This window comes from Rhinoderma darwinii, chromosome 7, assembly GCF_050947455.1.
Source record: "Rhinoderma darwinii isolate aRhiDar2 chromosome 7, aRhiDar2.hap1, whole genome shotgun sequence".
NCBI classification, from domain to species: Eukaryota; Metazoa; Chordata; class Amphibia; order Anura; family Rhinodermatidae; genus Rhinoderma; species Rhinoderma darwinii.
This window is the reverse complement of record NC_134693.1, coordinates 54,174,577-54,195,596: the sequence shown is the minus strand read 5'-3', so window position 1 is coordinate 54,195,596 and position 21,020 is coordinate 54,174,577. Positions and strand designations below refer to the sequence as shown.

General features: G+C 38.2%; 1 protein-coding gene across 6 annotated transcripts in view; it reads right to left on the bottom strand.

Moving 5' to 3' along the window:
* Positions 1 to 4,632: 4,632 nt before the first annotated feature.
* The window catches only part of LHX9 (LIM homeobox 9), a 44,370-nt gene continuing 27,982 nt past the window's right edge, over positions 4,633 to 21,020 (bottom strand). For 3 of the 6 annotated variants that reach the window (XM_075833383.1, XM_075833384.1, XM_075833385.1), the window contains one exon: positions 19,133 to 20,930. In XM_075833383.1, the coding sequence (XP_075689498.1) occupies positions 20,673 to 20,930 (258 nt within the window). In that variant the 3' untranslated portion in view covers positions 19,133 to 20,672. Of the gene's footprint in view, positions 5,674 to 7,203; positions 7,228 to 19,132; positions 20,931 to 21,020 lie in introns of those variants that run through there. The other 3 variants (XM_075833387.1, XM_075833386.1, XM_075833388.1) reach the window with 2 other exon arrangements.

Below are 21,020 nucleotides of genomic sequence, written 5' to 3'. Positions count from 1 at the left end.
GACACATGTAGTTGTGGCAATGGAAGTGGTGGATGATAAATATAAATATATATACTAGTCCTTCTCAGTGAATTAGAATATCATCAAAAAGTTAATTTATTTCAGTAATTCAATTCAAAAAGTGAAACTCCTATATTATATAGATTCATTACACACAGAGTGATCTATTTCCAGCATTTTTTTTCTTCTAATGTTGAAGATTATGGCTAACAATTAATGAAAACCCAAAATTTTGTCCCTCAGAAAATTAGAATATTTAAGCCCTATTTCAAAAATGATTTTTAATACCGAAATGTTGACCTACTGAAAAGCTTGTAGAGTACATGCCCTCAATACTTGGTCGGGGCATGAATTACTGCATCAATGTGGCGTGGCATGGAGGCGATCAGCCTGGGGCACTGCTGAGGTGTTATGGAAGCCCAGGTTGCTTTGATAGCGGCCTTCAGCTCACCTGCATTGTTGGGTCTGGTGTCTCTCATCTTCCTCTTGACAATACCCCATAGATTCTCTAAGGGGTTTAGGTCAGGTGAGTTTGCTGGCCAATCAAGCACAGTGATACTGTGGTTATTAAACCAGGTATTGGTGCTTTTGGCAGTGTGGGCAGGTGCCAAGTCCTGCTGGAAAATGAAATCAGCATCTCCATAAAGCTTGTCAGCAGAGGGAAGCATGAAGTGATCGAAAATTTCCTGGTAGACAGCTGCGTTGACTCTAGACTTGATATAACACAGTGGACCAACACCAGCAGATGACATGGCCCCCACACTGGAAACTTCACACTGGACCGCAAGCAACTTGCATTGATGCCTCTCCACTCTTCCTCCAGACTCTGCGACCTTGATTTCCAAATGAAATGCAAAATTTACTTTCATCTGAAAACAGGACTTTGGATCACTAAGCAACAGACCAGTCCTTTTAAAGGCTTAGGAAACCCTTGCAGGTGTTTTGTGTTGATTAGTGGATTAGAGTGTGACACCAGGAGTCTACAATCTTCAACTTTTACCCAATATTCCAATTTTCTGAGAGACTAAATTAGGGGTTTTCATTAACCATTAAATATGCTAATCAACATTAAAAGAAAAAAATGCTGGAAATAGATCACACTCTGTGTAATAAATCTATATAATATGAGTTTAAATTTCTGAATTGAATTACTGAAATAAATTAACTTTTTTGATGATATTCTAATTCATTGAGAAGGACTAGTATATATATATATATATATATATATATATATTGAAAAAAATCCCACAGCACTCCGTGTTAGTGAAAAAAATGGTGGTTTATTAAGCCAGCACAAGCTGCAACGTTTCCGTCCTGCTATAGGACCTTTATCAAGGTCCTATAGCAGGACGGAAACATTGCAGCTTGTGCTGGCTTAATAAACCAACATTTTTTTCACTAAGGGCATGCCCCCACGTGGCGGATTTCCTCCGCAACTGTCCGCATCAATGCCGCACCTAATCCGGGTTGCGGATTACGGCTGCGGATCTGCCCAAAATGTGCAGTAAATTGATGCGGACTAGCTGCTGCGGACTGCGGAAAAAGTGCTTCCCTTCTCTCTATCAGTGCAGGATAGAGAGAAGGGACAGCACTTTCCCTAGTGAAAGTAAACGAATTTCATACTTACCGGCCGTTGTCTTGGTGACGCGTCCCTCTTTCGGCATCCAGCCCTACCTCCCTGGATGACGCGGCAGTCCATGTGCCCGCTGCAGCCTGTGATTGGCTGCAGCCGTCACTTAGACTGAAACGTCATCCTGGGAAGCTGGACTGGAGACAGAAGCAGGGAGTTCTCGGTAAGTATGAACTTCTATTTTTTTACAGGTTGCTGTATATTGGGATCGGTAGTCACTATCCAGGGTGCAGAAACAGTTACTGCCGATCGCTTAACTCTTTCAGCACCCTGGACAGTGACTATTTACTGACGTCTCCTAGCAACGCTCCCGTAATTCCGGGAGCCCCATTGACTTCCTCAGTCTGGCTGTAGACCTAGAAATACATAGGTCCAGCCAGAATGAAGAAATGTCATGTTAAAAAAGCAAGACGCATCCGCAGCACACATAACATGTGCATGACAGCTGCGGACTTCATTGCGGAATTTAGAATCTCCATTGAAGTCAATGGAGAAATTCCGCCATGAGTCCGCAACCAGTCCGCCACTGCTCCGCAACAGACAGAGCATGCTGCGGACACCAAATTCCGCTCCGCAGCCTATGCTCCGCAGTGGAATTTTACGCATCGTCTAAACGAACACTTCTAAATTTAAGTGGAAGTCAATGGAGAAACGGCTCCGCTGCGGATTAACACTGCGGAGTGTCCGCAGCGGAATTCAAGTGAAATTCCGCCACGTGTGAACCCAGCCTAACACCTTGTGCTGTGGGATTTTCTTCAACATTGATCTACAGGGTGGGCCATTTATATGGATACACCTAAATAAAATGGGAATGGTTGGTGATATTAACTTCCTGTTTGTGGCACATTAGTATATGGGAGGGGGGAAACTTTTCAAGCTTTTTGTGCAGAATCCGCGGAACGGGCAAATATCTGTGCAGAAGTTTTTCACAGTGTGATGGAAATATTTTTTATTAAGCCCTCTTATTTTAAAAGTGTGTGTGGCATGTGTGCAGCATGAGTACTGTGTATAAGTGGTGTGTGTGTAGTATGTGTGTGTGTGTGTGTGTGTGTGTGTGTGCTCTTCCGATCATGGCCGTTTACCCCTTTGATGCTGCAGTCCATAGCAAATGCAGCAACTAAGTGGTTAACAAAGGGAGCAGACTTGGGTTAGTTGTATGTCAGGAGAATGCTACCTACCAGACTGCACAAGGCGTACTGTAAAATTTGGTGAAGGGATAATGGTCTGGGGCTGTTCTTCAGGGTTTGAACTAGGCCCCTTATTTCCAGTGAAGGGTAATGTTAAAGGGGTTGCCCCAGAATCAACAATTATCATCTATCCACAGGATACGTAATAATTGTTTGATCATTGTGTGCCCCAATGATGGGACCCCCACCTATCATGGTAACAGGTTTTTTAATCCACCGTTCCTCCTCACTGCTAGAGCGCTCTATTCAAAGTCTATGGACAAGGCGGAAACAGCCAATTACAGCGCTAGGCGGTTTCCGTCAGTCCCAAAGACATTGAATCTAGTGGCGGACGCATGCTCAACCACTGCTTCATTAAAACTCCTCCTCACTGTGAGGCATTCGGGACCCCTATTCTTGTGATCAGTGTGGGTCTCAGTGGTGGGGCCCCCAGCAATTAGACAATTATCACCTATAATAGAGGTCACAATTGTTGATTCTGGGACAACCCCTTTAATACTACTGCATTCAGAGATTTTAAACAATTGTGGATGGCTGTTTCCTGTTTCCTGTTTCAGCATGACTATGCCCCTGTGCACAGAGCTAGGTCCAAAATGAAATGGTTTGATGAGTTTGGTGTGGAAGAACCGCAGTGGCCTGCACAGAGCCCTGACCTCACCCCCATCTAACACATTTGGGATGAATTGGAATTCTGATTACAAGCTAGGCCCTCTCGTCTAACATCAGTGCCTGACCTCACAAATGCTCTTTTGGCTGACTGAGCAAAAATTTCCACGGACACACTCCAAAATCTTGGGCTTTCTCAGAAGAGTAGAGGATGTTATAGCCGCAAAAGCGGGCCCAACCCTATATAAGCACCCGTGGTTTCGGAATGGGATCTCCAACAAGCTCATATTAGTGTGATGGTCATATGTCCATACACTTTAGGCCTTATGAGGACACTGTACACAATGCATTATTAAAGAACTATACTACATATTAATCAATATAAAATTAAATATATATTATTTATTAATATAAAGACTGAATTGAACAGTAAATACCAGGAATCGGAGCCCAAAAGTTCTCATTAAAGAGATTTGATTTTTATGTGAACCAAAAAAATGAAATAAAAAATTAAGTCACTTACCAATTTAATGTGTGCACTAATTTTGCATTTAATCCCATGAAGTATAAAGAGCATATGTATACAAAATATAATGGGCAGAGTATGTTTCTTTTAGGTAATTTTGTCATTTTTTTATGCATTATGTTAAGATGTGCTATTGTAATAAATGGGATTTTGAAAGAATTAACTTCAATAGGAAAGAGAAACAGATGCAGTTTATTTTTTAAAGATGTTACTGTAGCCTCAAATATTTGGTCCAGTGACAGGCCATGTACTTATTTTTAGTGAGAAGAAACCTTGATACTGTATTTATATTTTAAATGCAAATAAATGCCAGAAATAACAATTTAAAATTATAAATACACAGGGAAGTCACATTTTAGTTATTAAGTGTTTTTCTAAACACTTTTTATCTGAATTGAATTTATTAATGAAAAAAACTCATTTATTTTACAGCAAACATCAAGGAAAGTTATTCACACAAATAAAGAACAAATGTATTAAAACCTCATGCAGATTTCCTTTTTTATTATTGTTGTTATTAGAGTCGTCCCATGTAGTGTGATTTAAAATTGCCTCTTAAGGCAAGTTCAAACATATATATGTGTGTGTATATGTATATATATATGTATGTATATATATATATATACATATATATATATATATATATGTATGTATATATATATATATATATATATCTATCTTTATACTTCTCTTCCCTGTTGCATATGGACTTCCTTTCGCATTCAATAAAGAATTTTGTTACAAAAAAAATGCAGCTGGCCATCAATCAGCATTACACCTTAGAATGTTTCATTCCGGTCTTAAAATCCTCTGTAGGCTTCCCGTAGCCATTCAAAAGACAAAAAAAAAAAAAAGAAAAGAAAAACCTCTATAATATTGTGTATTTGTTCTTTAATCTGAACACCTTCAGTTAAGTTAAATTGATCATTCAGAATATTTGTAAAAAATAGTTACGACAATAAACTAATAGTTATTATTTGCTTGTTGTTTAATTTTTTTTAGTTAATTATGACTTTATTTTCTGATTCCCTTTATCAATAATGCACCCTTTGTGTTAATTTATTTTTTCATATTTTATTTTTTGATAAAGAAAATAATTTACCATTAAAATGACTGTGTTCTCACAGATAAAGACAACCCCCCAAAAAAGAGTGAATTGCAAATATGCTACATGGGACTGACCCTGAAAGGAAAGAAAAAATACTAATGAAAAGTGAATAGACATAAATGATACATAATTCACATTTTGAGAATACATTTCTGCAAGCATGTTATAAAGTGTTTCTTTTTACATTTATGTTAACAATTTTATTGTGCTTAAAATCAGGCAAGTCATTAATAAACTTTGCATTCAAACTGTATAAGATTCATTAATGCCAGGTTGCTCCATTGTGTATATACACATCTTATGATGTTATAGAGAAATCTATAAATCGTAAAATTGCAACTGATAAATTGTTATGCCTTTAATATCTAAACTATAGCACAACGTTAGAATTATCAGCCACTTATGCATATGGAAAGGAAAAAAACAGTTTTCGACATTCAAAAAAATGACAAATGTTTTATATATATATATTTATAGTTTTTTTTGTATTTGGCTAATTTTGTCTTTGTCTTCACTGTAGTAGGTTTTCCGATCAAACTTTTCCCCTTCTTTAAATACTTTAGGGAATTTTCAAACGCCGGGTTGTATGGCTGTTAAACCCCGAACATTGTTCTCCCTGAAAAAAATCATAGCAAAAATGTATTAAACTACAGAGCAACCTGGCACTAACGGGGTAAGCAATTACTTTAATTGTGATTTGATTATTTTTATTAGTATATATACTAGTTTAGGAGGAACTAAACCCCAAAAAAGAAATAATGTATTCGATCGCGTAGTTCCATTTTTTAGCTACTTTGCAAAAAATCTTGGAGAAAAGCTTAAAAATAAAATTGAATGGCTCCCAATAGTTACAGGGCTACCAGATGAATTCAGATTATACACAGCTTCCCTGCCTATCTGTCAGCAGGCTGCAGACCGTTGTTTACAGAAACGTGAAGTCTGTGAATGGACGGCAGACTGTACATTAGTCTGTAACCTGCTGACATGTAGGCAGGGATTTTGCATGGCATTGTAATATCCCCAGGTAGCCCTGCAGTGTTTTAAAGAGCAGTCCAATTATTGTCATAATTAATAATATGGGATATTTCACATTTTAGCAACCATTTTTATTGCACCTGTGTACCTAAAATATAAAATTAAGCCACTTTGATTTAAAATAAAAAAAATTCTACTGTGTTGTGAATACAGCAACTATGCAGACCTATGTGTCTCCATGGTTACAGACTACAAACAAACCCTGTGTTTATTGTGATTATGTGATTAATGCCGTCCATCTGCTCCCTCCCCTATTGTCTGTACGCTAGCAAGAAGAGGTGGCAAATGGTCATTTTTTTATTTTATTTTATTTTAGATGAACTGGAGCAAAAAAAAAATTGGTTGCAAAAGTTCAATACTCTCCTAATAATTTCTACAAAATAGCTCTAAAATGATGCTACATTTAAATATTTCATTTAAAAAAATGCATCCAAGGAGGACAACCTATACAAGTTTCGTAAAATGTGTCAATGTTTTACTGATCCAAGGCATCAACTTTAATACCTTGAAAATATTAAAATAGAGAAATTTGTAAGAATACAGTGAAAAGTTCTGATTTTGAGCAGTAAATATGTAACATATACTCTTCTCTTGGTCATGTTATTAATATATGGGTTTAGTCCCTCTGAAAAGTACCAGTATAATAACTGTTAGAAGAGGGTGTGTAATCTGAAAATGGGTGAAATGTATCAATATGATCCATATGCTATGAACAAAATGTTTTTAACTTGAGTCAAATAATGCATCAAATTTGGTACTGCAGCGCCTCAAGGCATCATCTTCCTTGTTACGATTCCTTATATCTTCTTTCGCTCAAATGACTTTTTCACTCAATTGACTTTAATTATTAGATATTATCTTCAAATGCTCATGCAATAACCATGATTCTCTAAGTAAATTTTTTTTAATTTTTAAAAAAAACAAAAACAATGTTTTAAAAATCTTTTCCATGCAGTATCAGTTTAACATTTTTGTAACAAATTACATTTCCCGGGTCCTTTTTTTCTTCCAACAGTTAACTATTGTTAATGGTAAATAAAAGACATTTTTGTCTGATTTCTAAAAACAAAACAAGCAGTAAAAAATATAAATCATTATATAGTCCAATTACCTTTTGGCCGTTTTAAGAAACGTTCTGAAAGCAAAGAGCAGATTGCAAAACAAGATATAAATAAAAGTCCACTAAATGCAAATCGTTTATTGACACAAATTTAATCAGATTTCACAAAGGTTTGGTCCATAAATATTCAAAGGGAATTGTTCTATACAATGCATTTCTCAATAAACAAAAAATAAAACATGGACATTTGTTCTCTACTACATACTGTACTGAAACACGAAGATGTATATATAAGGTCATTATTTGTAGCCAACTGACCAGCTGAACTTAAAGTCTACTCTCTCCTGTAACAGATCATTGAAAAGTTTGACTTTATATATTTTTTTTATTATTAACCGTACAAAACTATTGAATTGTCAAAAAGGAAACATTTTAACAAACAACACAAAATGATCCTGATTTTCACAAAGTACTATAAAGTACATTATAAGGCACTTGTAGAACTGAGATTCAACCCCGAATAAAGGAGTTTAATTCATCTTTATAAAGGCAGGATATACAGACTGGGTTGAATATGTAGCCTGAAAATCAACAGATATTTATGTACAGAATGTTACCAATACTTTAATAATATGTAAAATGGAGGCAGCCATCTTTGATTTGTAATGTTTTTCTTTGCACAATCTGGGCCCATTCAATCATGTGCAATATACAGTATTCTTGATTCTTTTGCTACAATGCAAATTACAAATGTAAGAGGCCATTCCTTAAATGCTCAATACATGTGTATATTTTTTTTTATTAGAAGAAGAATTGAAATAAAAATATGATACCCAATCAAAGATTTACGATGGTTTAATATGGTAAGAACCCTGAGAAGTTTGATAATCCAGCTATTAAAACTAAATTAATCTATGTTCATTCATAACCAAACTTGAGCAAAAATAAAAAATATTATCTTTACATTTTGGGTCAAACCCCTTACAAATTTAGTTATATAGCTCAAAATTGTTTAGTAACTTTGATCAGCTGAAGTTCATGTTTCTGGTGTTTAATAATATTAAAGTCGTACATATAGCTATATGTATATTTTAGGGAATATTGCCTTTTATAATCCACTACATGGGAAAAAAAAAATCCTCAAATGCATAACATTCACATAGGATGTTTTTGTTGCCGTTTTTCTGCGATGGGACTTTACCACAGTCACTGGAAGTGCAATGAAAGTAAATAGGAATTTATAAATCCCCATTTCCAAATTCTGCTACAATGTTGAAGCTTTTTTAAAGCATGCTGGCATTTTTGTTACCCTTACTGACTTCAATGAGAAAATAAGCTATGTGAAAATTATTATTTTTTTACTACAGAAACAGCTATAGAAACATTTCCAAGAACTAATTTTGTAAAACCAAAAAAAAAAGTAATGGCAGATAAAAAGACGTGAGATATTTTTGGCTTTTTTACTCTGGACAATTCTAAAAATCTTAGTTTTTATTTGACTCAATATGATACTTAAAGATCCGCGGTATAGAAACAGTGCTATGCCTCAATGTCTATATTAAAGCTGTTTAAGGAATGTAAATTAGGATTTCCATGACATGCGGACTAAGGAACACCTTATACCAATGAAGTATGTGCAGAAATCATATTACAAATTTGAAATGGCTACTCCAAAGCAATACTTATTCTCACTACTGTGTTCATCCTCTTGTCCAGCATTGAGTTCCAGCAATGACTTAAAACTGTTTGCGTTTCACTATGGAAAAAAACTCAGCATCATGTAATAGTGCAGCACGTTCATTTATAGGATCTTCTGTTAACCCCTTAAGGTAAAACACTAATTTAATGTGCAAAAGCTTTATTCAATCAAGCAAAACATGGATTCAGAGCATGGTACACAATCATTTAATTAATAAAAAAAAAATAACATTCACCAATGTCAAAGGCATTTGCCTAAAATACAGAATGTTAGATAATAGATGGATTTGTTAGACCTATTGATCTCTTCTCCTTGTAAGTACTGTATACCTTGTATGTTTAAGACTCTACATTATTTTTATTGTATCCTGGATAAAGTAGAATTAGAAAATATCACTTCTTCCAAAGAAAAGCAGGAATATTCAAGATTCACATATTTCCATGTCTTGCACTGATGAGAGCTAACAGGCCTGAAACAGATGTATCGAAGTTGAAGTAAATGGGTTTGTACTAAAAGGGGTAGTCCTATACTTATTAAAGCAGATGGACATTACAGAGGGTGGTCTAAGAGCAGATCCCGCTATGGCAGATTTTGTGCGTCGTTGCATTACGAAGACGACAATTAATTGGAATGACCAGCTGTAATACTACATGTCATCTCCAACAACCGCTGCAGGGGAAATGTGTGGCTGGCGATAACAGCTGATTGCCAGGAATAAAAGAAGCTGGACCCACGGCAATCAACTGATCGTCATGCCAGCGTCTTTTTCAAAAGGGGCTTCATGAGACAACCCCTTTAAATTATTGCCTAACCTTTGAAAACCATTTTACAGTTCATATATAGGTGTAATCTAAATAATTAGAATAACTTGTACTGATCCTGAATTAAAGCCTGTATTATATTTAACAGCTAAATTCAGAGTTTTGCTGGTTGTTATTGGAATCAGTCGACAAATTCATCGACAGACACGCCCCTAACCACTTCATTATAATTCAGTTTGTTTTCTCACCATTCTCAGAATGCCAATCACCAAAGCAAGCTCTCAGTCAGCCATTGTGACCATAGTTTTAGACTATAATACAGAATGTAAACTCAGGGTCAGTACAAGATAATGCAATGTCTTTACAAAGTTACTCAGTGGTACACCAGTAGTTATGGATACAAAGTTGGCCATATATCAAATTTTCTATACCTCCAATTACTATATTAGATTTGAAAAAGGAGTCTCTGTTTTTTTTTCAGAAACCGTGGCACCGAGTGCTGTGTCTGATATTCACTTGAATGAGGCTGAGCTGTAATACCAGACACAACCCATAAGCAAGAGTGGTGCTGTTTTGGGAAAAGAATAAGACACTTTTTTTCTAATTTCATATAACCATTTTTCTAAAACTCATTTTGGATATGTGATAGAAGTCAGCTACTTAAATATTCTATTTTAATGGGGCCGTGATGTGTTTTGTAAGAAAACCACAAAATTATATCTTATTTATTAAATTAATTTATTATTTAATATTAAATAGTTCACAAGGAACAAAAATAGACCCAGTGACCTCAGTATCGTTACTTTCATGTTTGAAATGCAAATGCCCTACAGGCATTTTTGTAAATTTGCAATTCCTTATTATGGTGCTTCCAGACTATAATTTTTACTAATTCACAGGATACAATAAAAATAATTAACAACCCTTTGCACATGAGATATTTTATACAAAAGTAACAAAAATAGTATATATTAGAAATAGTTGATGTTTGTCTGATACAATCTAAATATTAACAAATAAAAAGAAAATCAATGAAAAAGCACACTTTTCACAAAACAAAATCGCAAATCATATTTTGCTTATTTCCATCTAACCTGAAAAATAGAAACTAAAACATGGTTTAAAAGTAAAATTCAGGATATGTACAATCATGATTGTTTCTTACATTTAAATATGTCTTTTTTTTAATAAAATATTAATGTTTAGCTGTTTTCAAATATTAGAAAATTATTTTAGCCAAAATTTGATAAATTAAAAGACGAAATATCAACATAAACATAGAAAATGAATGGGCAAAATAAGAATTACGTTACATTTGACAAGAAGCAGTTAAGAAAATAATACTTAACCGGGTGACAGAGAAGAAGAATATTTTCTGAAGGCTAATATATTTTTTCCCAAACCAATCTAAGTAAATTTTAGCCTTTGGACTTGAATTTGGTTACTGCTTGGAATCAATCTAAACTAATTTATTGGTAATAGAGAAATGATTGCACTTGCAGGTCTTCAACTAATAAACGTATATAAAAGAATATATATGTAGAAAATACAAAAGCATTTTCTGAGTTTTGTTGGACACATATGGGTAAATCGGCAGTAGACAAACATGGTGTTGCCCATGTCATTGGTTGTTTTCATTTATATTTTTATCCATCAGAAGAAACTTAGCCCTTTTCTTGTGTATCATTTTCTAATTATTTCATATATTTGTGTCATTATTTCTGTTAACTATTGTTTGTTGTATGCAGTCCTATACTGTTGAGTTTTGTCATTTGTGATTAGGCTATTGAAATGCTATTGAAAGGAAGTCATGAATATATAAAAAAAACACTTCTTTTTGCCATTTTGTTGTGTTTTAGATATGTCAAATTTCAAAATATTTCCAAAACTTTTATACAAATTTACATATAGCAACATGGACCCCTTAATTTCAATTCATGGTGGCCTATTAATAGTACAGCCTGGTAGAATTTGCTATGGTTTGACTTTTTTCTATTATTAAAACTGGCAGGTCCACACAGAAGATGCTACAATAACTATGAACTAGGGGGCGCAAAACATCTTTCCAATCAATAAGGGTGTTGAAAAATAACTAGCTATATATGCCTCTCCCCTCTGTAAGCCCTCTTGGCAGAACTGAGAGATGTGACATGACATAAGGCCCTGCAGCCTTGATTTGAAATGAGAAGAAGCTTGTTTCTTATTGAAGGGGGGCTTACTTGCCTTGGTTTTTTTAATCTGTCCCAAAAATAGGTTCACTTATATATTCATGTGGGCATCTAGCACCTTTTTTTATGGACATACTGATATCCTATAATAGAGCTATAACATCTTGATGTTAGATTGGAAGATTTGTTTGTTTAATAAGGGCTAGACTTCATTGATGTATTGTATGACACTAGCGCTGTGGTCATTTTAGTGCTTGTTTACCGGTATGCAAAGGATTTCTTCGTTTGGGCCTGACCCATAGAACTGTCTATGAATGGGATGATGCATTAAAATAATTTTGCATATAAAGGATTTGATATTAGGACCATGGCATATAAGCATGTGACAATAACAGCTTTATACATGTTGTGTTCAGTGTCTGGAGAGAGTGGAAAAAGCTCTGACATGAAAATCTCAGTGTTGTACATGGCATTTTTCCAGAGCAGATTTGAAATTCTGATTTATTTTTTGTGTTACAGGCAATACTGACACTTTTTTTTCTGTCTGTCTGTGCTGTTTTTTTTCCCACATAGATCTTAGGCAAAGCAAAGAAATGGAGGAGTTACCAAAGTCAACAATCAGGTCCCTGAATCTATTTACTAATCTGATATAGGCACCTGGATTCTGGCTTGTTGCAGTGAGCAAAACCCACTTCTGTTTGGTACCGATTTTGGGTCGAGCCCACAATATAGTATTAGGGCTCGTTCAGATCTGCGTTTGGGTTTCCATTGTTCTGCTGTGACACAGGAGCAGAGCAACAATCAGGGCACGTTCACACGTAGCGGAATTCTGTTGCGAAGAAGAAGCGGAATTTCACTGCGTATTTCATCCTTTGCAATGCAAAAACTGAAATCTGTGGCAAGTCTTTTCTGCCACGTCTGAATTACCTGTCAAATATGCAAATGTTGGTGCAGATTCGTTGCATAATTGCCCCAAATCTGCACCAACATTTGCAGCGGAAAAATTCTGCCACGTCTGAACGTGCCCTAATACTGCAAGCTCGGTATCCATTGCATGACAGAAACTAATGGCGTCCAACGGATCCCATTGACTTTAATGGGTTCCATGGGGTCTTCTCCATAGTTTCCGTCATTCACAGTATGCTGCACTATTTTATCCGGCAAAAAAACCTGAATCTTTGACAAAGACCCCTAACGGAGCCTCCAATGCAGATGTGAACAGCCCCTTAGTTTCCCATCACATTCTTTTGCTTTACTACTCTTATCATCTGTTTTCCAGCTAAACTTGGGTTCAAACCTAAAGCATGAAGAGCTGTGAGCACTCTAAGGCTGGGTTCCCACGGGTCGTGTACGCTGCGTAAAAACCACGCAGCGTATCTGACCTGGAACCCAAAGCACATTCCGTCTGAAAAACCGCACCACATAGATATATCAGTTATATCAGTTGCAAAAATTCACAGCAAAAAGTATGTTTTTGCTGCGCATATTGCTGCGGCAATGCAATGTAGTTGCGGGAATCATTGCCAATTTTCTGAAGTGGTTTTACCGACGGATATAGTGTGAAACATTGATTGTAGCAAACTTTATATGCACCTGCGGATTTCCACCGGTTTTTTACAGAGTTTCCACTGTGTAAATGCTGTATAAACTGCAACAGAACTCAATTTGCATATTTTAGTGCAGAATTGATACTCCCCATTGAAGTCTATGGCCCAAACATGCAGAATCTCTGCTGAGAATACGCAGCACAAATTTACATGCTGTGGATTTAAAAGCTGCACCGCAGAACCCTTTCCGCATGACTTTTCTGAAAAAAATTCTGCAGCGTGTGGCTGAAAAGTTCTCACTTGCCTGCTACTGTAAATGCTGCAGAATTTCCACACAGAATTACGGCCTGTGGGAACATAGCATAAGGTCACATGCACACGATGCGTATTACGTGTGGATTTGCCACTCAGATTTTCAGTACCTGCAAAGTAATTGTGATTCCAAGTCATCTCATCTACACGTTACAGAGTTTTTCCGCACGAAAATTGACCCACGGTACGTATTTTCAAATTCGCAGAATGTCAATTTATCGTGCGTTTCTGTCTTAGAATCTTATCTGGTATGTTTATAACAAAAGCACCAAAATTTGCTGCATAAAATCCAATCTGTACCAAATTACGCAACGTGTGCATTTAGCCTAAGGCTGGGTACCCACTGTGCTGATTTCCTGCAGATTTTGCATTTATTTTTTAAGCCAAAAAATATATAAGAAATATATAAAGAAAGGGCTAATAGGTTTCCTCTCCTGGGTCCACATCTGGTTTTGGCTTACAAAATGCAGGCAAAATCTGCAGCAAATCTGCACTGTGGGAACCCAGCCAGGGGTGTATTCACGCATGGCTGATTTTTTTGCAAAAATTTTCTGCGACTAAAAATTTGTTCCATTCATCTGATTTAAATATGCAGAAATCCATGCACCTGCTGCAGAAACAACTCCATTCAGATGAATGGAAATGATTTTCAGTCACAGGAAATTTCTGTAACAAATCTGCCACCCTAAGGGTATGTTCACACGATTAACAAAATACGTCTGAAAATACGGAGCTGTTTTCAAGGGAAAACAGCTCCTGATTTTTAGAAGTTTTTTGAGCAACTTGCGTTTTTTGCGGCGTTTTTCGTGGCGTTTTCGCAGAGTTTTTACCGCCGTTTTTGGAGCTGTTTTCAATAGAGTCTATGAAAAAACGACGCCAAAAACGTCCCAAGAAGTGTCCTGCACTTCTTTTGACGAGCCGTCATTTTACGCGCCGTATTTTGACAGCGACGCGTAAAATGACAGGTCGTCTGCACAAAATATTGTAAGACCCATTGCAAGCAATGGGCAGATGTTTGCCAACATATTGGAGCCGTCTTTTCAGGCGTAATTCGAGGCCTAAAACGCCTCCATTACGCCTGAAAAGAGGTCGTGTGCACATACCCTAATAGTGAGCTGTTTATATTAGCACTGTTTCCGTTTAATATAAGCTCTCATAAAAGAGTTAGTGCTGCATTTAGGGCGGGTTCACACATGGCGGAATTGCACTTAAATTCCGCTGCGGACACTCCGCAGCGTTAATCCGCAGCGGAGCCGTTTCTACATTGACTTTCACTTTAATTTCGCAGTGTTCGTTTACACGATGCGTACAATTCCGCTGCGGAGCATAGGCTGCGGAGCGGAATTTGGTGTCCGCAGCATGCTCTGTCTGTTGCGGAGCAGTGGCGGACTCATGGCGGAATTTCTCCATTGACTTCAATGGAGATTCAAAGTTCCGCAATGAAGTCCGCAGCTGTCATGCACATGTCATGTGTGCTGCGGATGCGTCTTGCTTTTTTTACTTGACATTTCTTCATTCTGGCTGGACCTATGTATTTCTAGGTCTACAGCCAGACTGAGGAAGTCAATGGGGCTCCCGTAATGACGGGAGCGTTGCTAGGAGACGTCAGTAAATAGTCACTGTCCAGGGTGCTGAAAGAGTTAAGCGATCGGCAGTAACTGTTTCTGCACCCGGGACAGTGACTACCGATCTCAATATACATGTATCTGTAAAAAAAAATGAAGTTCGTACTTACCGAGAACTCCCTGTTTCTGTCTCCAGTCCGGCCTCCCAGGATGACGTTTCAGAGTAAGTGACGGCTGCAGCCAATCACAGGCCAAGCACAGGCTGCAGCGGTCACATGGACTGGCGCGTCATCCAGGGAGGTCGGGCTGGATGCCGAAGGAGGGACGCGTCATAAAGACAACGGGCGGTAAGTATGAATTTCTTTTACTTTCACTAGGGAAAGTGCTGTCCCTTCTCTCTATCCTGCACTGATAGGGAGAAGGGAAGCACTTTTCCCGCAGTTCGCAGCAGCTAGTCCGCATCAATTTTCTGCACATTTTGTGCAGATCCGCAGCCGTAATCCGCAACCCGGATTAGGTGCGGCATTGATGCGGACAGTTGCGGAGGAATTCCGCCATGTGTGGTCATGCCCTAAGGGTGCAGTCGTACACTACTGAAAATCAGTTCCATTCATGTGAATGTGGTTGTATCTGCAGCCTGCGTATAGATTTCTGCAAGTTCTATTCAGATGAATGGAACTGAAATTTCTGCAACAAAATTTGCCGTTTGACAGGTAACCCATCTCATTGTAAAAGTACACAGCGTATCCACCCTGTTGGCCCCAGGGAATTCCGTCCGAAAGACCGACTTAATTTGAATAGGAGCAGAGCTGCTGTTTTGTAGAACGGCCGCTATGCAGTTGTAGGAGCCATCTGCTACCGGCTTCAACTACTGCATACTGTTCAAAACATCCGATGCCTGGAGGCAGCCAGAACAGCTGATCGGTGAAGGGTCCGGGTGTCGGACCCGCACCAATCATATAATGATAACCTATCCTGAGGATACGTTATCAGTTGTCTGGTCGCGGACAACTGCTTTAACACTAAGGGTATGTTCACACGGCCGTTTTTCGGGCCGTAAACGGCTTCCAAACGGCAGAGAAATCGGAAGCAGAACGCATCCAAACATCTGTCATTGATTTCAATGGGAAAAACGGCGTTCTGTTCCGACGGGCCGTTTGAAAAACGGACGCGTAAAAAAATGGCAGTGAAAAAGAAGTGCATGTCACTTCTTGGGACGTTTCTGGAGCCTTTTTTCATTGACTCTATAGAAAACAGCTCCAAAAACGGCCGTAAAAAAACACTGCGAAAAACGCAGCGAAAATCACGAGTGGCTTAAAAAAAGTCTGAAAATCAGGAACATTTTTCCCTTGAAAACAGCTCCGTATTTTCAGACATTTTTGAGTTTGCGTGTGAACATAGCCTAAGGCTTCAGGCTGTAGTGTAGATCTGTGTATGGATGCTTGTTTGGATCTGTAATTTGACCCCCAAACTGTGCCTCTTTGTGCATCCGATCTCATATGGAGAAATCTTGAGGATTTACTGTATGAAATCCGTGAGAAAAAAAAATTGGCCTTTTCCATCATATGCTGTATAGAGGTATTCTCTCCTGCACGAAAGCACCATACAGCGTCCCATATTAGGGACCTGTTGCGACTCTCTCTGCAGCTTTTCAGGGTCCAAACAAGCCTAACTGTGTAAAGGTGGCCCTACATATTAGATTTCGGCGGGACCAGCCGACCATCTAATGTGTATGGCGGCGTCCGTGACGGCAGATATTGGGGGAAAGAAGGATCGAGCATGTTGAATTTCAAAATGCCCGATCCTTTTGTTCAATTGGGGATAAGAGAGAAGTCTGGCAGCGGCTTTCTCCCTTCTCCCTATTAAAAACACATGCACGCTCGGCTGAGCCTAGAGTGCATGTGTATGGAGGAGTCGGGAGAAATAGCTGTCGGCTGAACAATCTAAAGCGTATGGACAGCCTAACTATGATCTGTGCTCCCACAGCTTTCTGGTTACAGGAAACAGATAAAATTCTAAATTTAGGCCTAGAGGTGAATGAAAAAGAAAATACTATGTTACTCAAAACCAGATCAAGACGAGTAAAGCAAAGTATCTACAAAGCAATGCAGCATTTTATGTAGTATTTAATTGTGGAATTCAATATTGGAGATTGCTTTAAATTGCTAAAAAGTTATTTCTCTGCTCTGGCATTTCACGTAAGCTAGGCTTAAAAAAAACACTTTCAGAGAGAGAAATGTAAGCTTTCTATGTGACAGAGGCTGTTAAAACTTTATTGTTTGCTTTGCTGAGATATACATGGAATTTCTTATATGCCATGTTCTTGACAGTTCTTATTGTCTTGTTTTTATTGAGTGGTTTAAGAATATTTTTGAATGTTCATTATGCTACCAAATCTTTTTACTTGTGGAATGTTCATAATGCACCTGTGCTCAAGAATGGTAGAGATGATCCAATGCTCAAGGAAAGGTTTAAGGCCAAGTTCACACTAGTGTTTGTCTTTACATTTTTGTCAGCGCTTATGCACATGAGCATATTACAAATTGCACCGAACTGTAATACAGCACCTATAGACTTCTATGAGGCCCTACCCTACCTCCAGAGGCATATAAATGTTTTTTTGTCTGTTCGAATCCGACAGAAAAAAAACATACAGTGCTCTATCGGATGCTGTATTACAGAGGTATTCTCCCATAGAAGTCCTGCAGATAAGGGAGCACATCTCCATAATATGGCTCTGTACGGAGCAACATACTCAGTGTGCCTCGTTACAGCCCCGGTGTGTGTGTGAGGCCTTGAGAAAACTTTTACAGATTCCACCCATTTTTTAATGCGATTAAGGATAGAGGATGCAAAGAACTTAGCAGGTCCCTGTTTATATTGGCGGTTTTTTTTTTTAACTGATGTACCTGGTCATCAGTTTAAATGCCATAAAAAAGAATGGAATCCATCAACAAATCAATTTTTTGCAAAAGAGACAAAATGCAGAGACAAAAATATCAGTGTGGACAGTGTCCATGCTATATCCTTGGCTCCTAAATATAGACCAAGGTCCAATAAAACTGATTAAAAAACTGACATTGTTCCAAACATCCGTTATGCAATATAGAAAAAGTACAGCAACAGTACACTAATGTGGATATGGCCCAACTATAGCTCCAGCTACAGAATTTTTTATGGCTCCTATGAGAAACTGAAACATTAGCTGCAGGTTTTGTTTCACTAAGGGCTAGCTCACACAGAGTTTGTTGGCACTGCTTTTAATGCGAAAACCGTATTGGAAACAGCGCCAAAAAAACGTCCGAAATCGCCTCCCATTGATTTCATTGTGGAAGCGGAGGTGTTTTTTCCCATGAGCAGAGAAAAGATGCTCGGGGGGGGAAAAAAAGCGTCATGCTCTTTCTTCCCAAGTTTCTGTCTATGACCTCCCATTGACATCAATGGGAGGCAGAGAAAGTGGTTTTTGCAGCAATTTCTGCCTGCGGCGCCCAATAGTCGCGGTCGAAAAACGCCGTTAAGAAAGTGCAGGCGGGTCAAAATCTCTCTCAAAATTCCTGAAGGAATTTTGAAGCAGATTTTTCTGCCTGCAAAAAACTCTGTGTGAACATATCCTAAGAGAAAGCCTGGATTCACACGCGCATGTTCGGTCCGTAAAGGACGGAACGTATTTCGGCCGCAAGTCCCAGTCCGAACACACTGCAGGGAGCCGGGCTCCTAGCGTCATAGTTATGTACGATGCTAGGGGTCCCTGCCTCGCTGCAGGACAACTGTCCCGTACTGTAATCATGTTTTCAGTACGGGACAGTAGTTCCACGGAGAGGCAGGGACTCCTAGCGTCGTACAGAACTATGATGCTAGGAGCCCGGCTCCCTGCAGTGTGTTCAGTCCGGGACTTGCGGCCGAAATACGTTCCGTCCATTACGGACCGAACATGCTCGTGTGAACCCAGCCAAAAGCAGATCATGTGGAAGAAAATTTACTGGAATTTGTTCATGGTCCTAAGCCTTTTTCAGAAGACCACAGCACTTTAGACATTCACCAATTTTGTTAATGAGAAATCTCATCTTGGAGTTAAAACAAATTAGTCTTTTTTGCGCTCATTTTTTTTCAAGGTTATGGAAATAAGTATAATATCATTTCCTAAGAGGCACTTAAAAGGATGGACACATTTGAATCATACCTCAAATTTGCAAATGTAAAATAAAGCGAAAAATCTGTTTAGTTCCTCAAAGGAGATCTACCAGAAGTAATATATAGTAAAGGCCCTTTAGTGTACAAAAAACACACAAAAACTGTTTAAATATCTTTGCTAGGTTATCAGTACTTGGAGTTATAGATATAACACGTGTGCTCTGGCAGATCACTGTGATCGTAGGGAATTTGGAGGAGATTTATACGTATCATTAAGACAATTTTCTTGCATAAATCTTTTAAAATATATGGCCATATTTATGAATGGTCCACTTCTAAAAGAGGGTGTGATTTTCCAGTCACATCAAGCACAATTGATATATGAAGGTTCTCCATTACATCTGAACTGTGCGATATAGTGATAATTCACGTACAACATATCATAACTCTCTCCCGTTATCTGGATCCAAAATCACCATCCCTATCAATGTTTACATACTAACTACCGCTAATCCCCTAATTGATGTGGATGTGATTGATTTACACAATGTCCCTGATGACAGTGAGCTGCCATTTTTCATGTACACCTAAGGGCCTTTAACGCTCCTAGTAGTTCTCCTTCAGCCTGTTTATTGATTGTAATATATAGAGATGGCAACTCTGCATTTAAGCAGTTCCTTGTTGATACAGACTCAGAGGAAGAAGAAACAGAGGACAGTCATATATTTTATAATGACATCAAATATGGTTAAGATTTTTTTTGGGATGAAAACAAGAGGGTTCTAATAGATACTGGACTTTTTTTTAAATTGTCAAACTGCTCCCATTAAATTATTAAAATAAAAGGAAGGTAGTGATGTCACTAAATGGGCAGTCATATTGATAAAGAGAATGGGGAGGGATGTATAAGTGAAATCACAGTGAGAAGAGTAAGACAAAGGTGCAGAGGGTACCAAGTAGGCCTCAGTCCCTGTAAAGTTAGACTACAGTTCTGCACCAGGCTCTAGCACTGACCTACGTTTGATATAGCTCAGGGATGAATCATTGACAACATAGTGCACAATTAAATATGACAGTTTTCCTGTGTCCTGCACATTTTTTTCTCTGCCCTACAGAACATCCATCCATGGGGAGCCATGAAGATTACATATAGTTCAGGCAACAATGACAGCACATAAGAGATGCCTATATGTTGTGATTAATTCACTGAGTGACTGTAGAGTTGATTCTTCTTCTTCTAAAACGTTCGGTGGATATATCCCAATTAGAGGGTACAATGCACAGTATTGCAACAAAAAAAAAGAGACAGCAGAAGACAGGTAGAGTCTTAGTACACGTTAAAAAAGATTGGTGAGTGTAGTTTGAGAAGGGCTTCCGGACTCATGATTGTCCATGTTTGGGGTTACAGAGGCCCCGACATTGAGGGAGGGGCTGGTGAGGTCTGATAATGTGGATGCGCCACCTGTTGGTGTAAGTGCAGCACTGTCCGCTGATGCTGGAGCGCTGAGAGAGGGACCTTCAACCTTATCGCCTCCCCCATTCTCCTGACGTAAAAGATTCCTTCTGAATTTCGCCCGTGCGTTTTGAAACCAAACCTGCAAACCAATCCCAGGGCATTCCTTTTACCGATTATTTCTTTTTTTTTTTACCCAGATACTTAACTGGGTGTATTTATATCTAGTTCT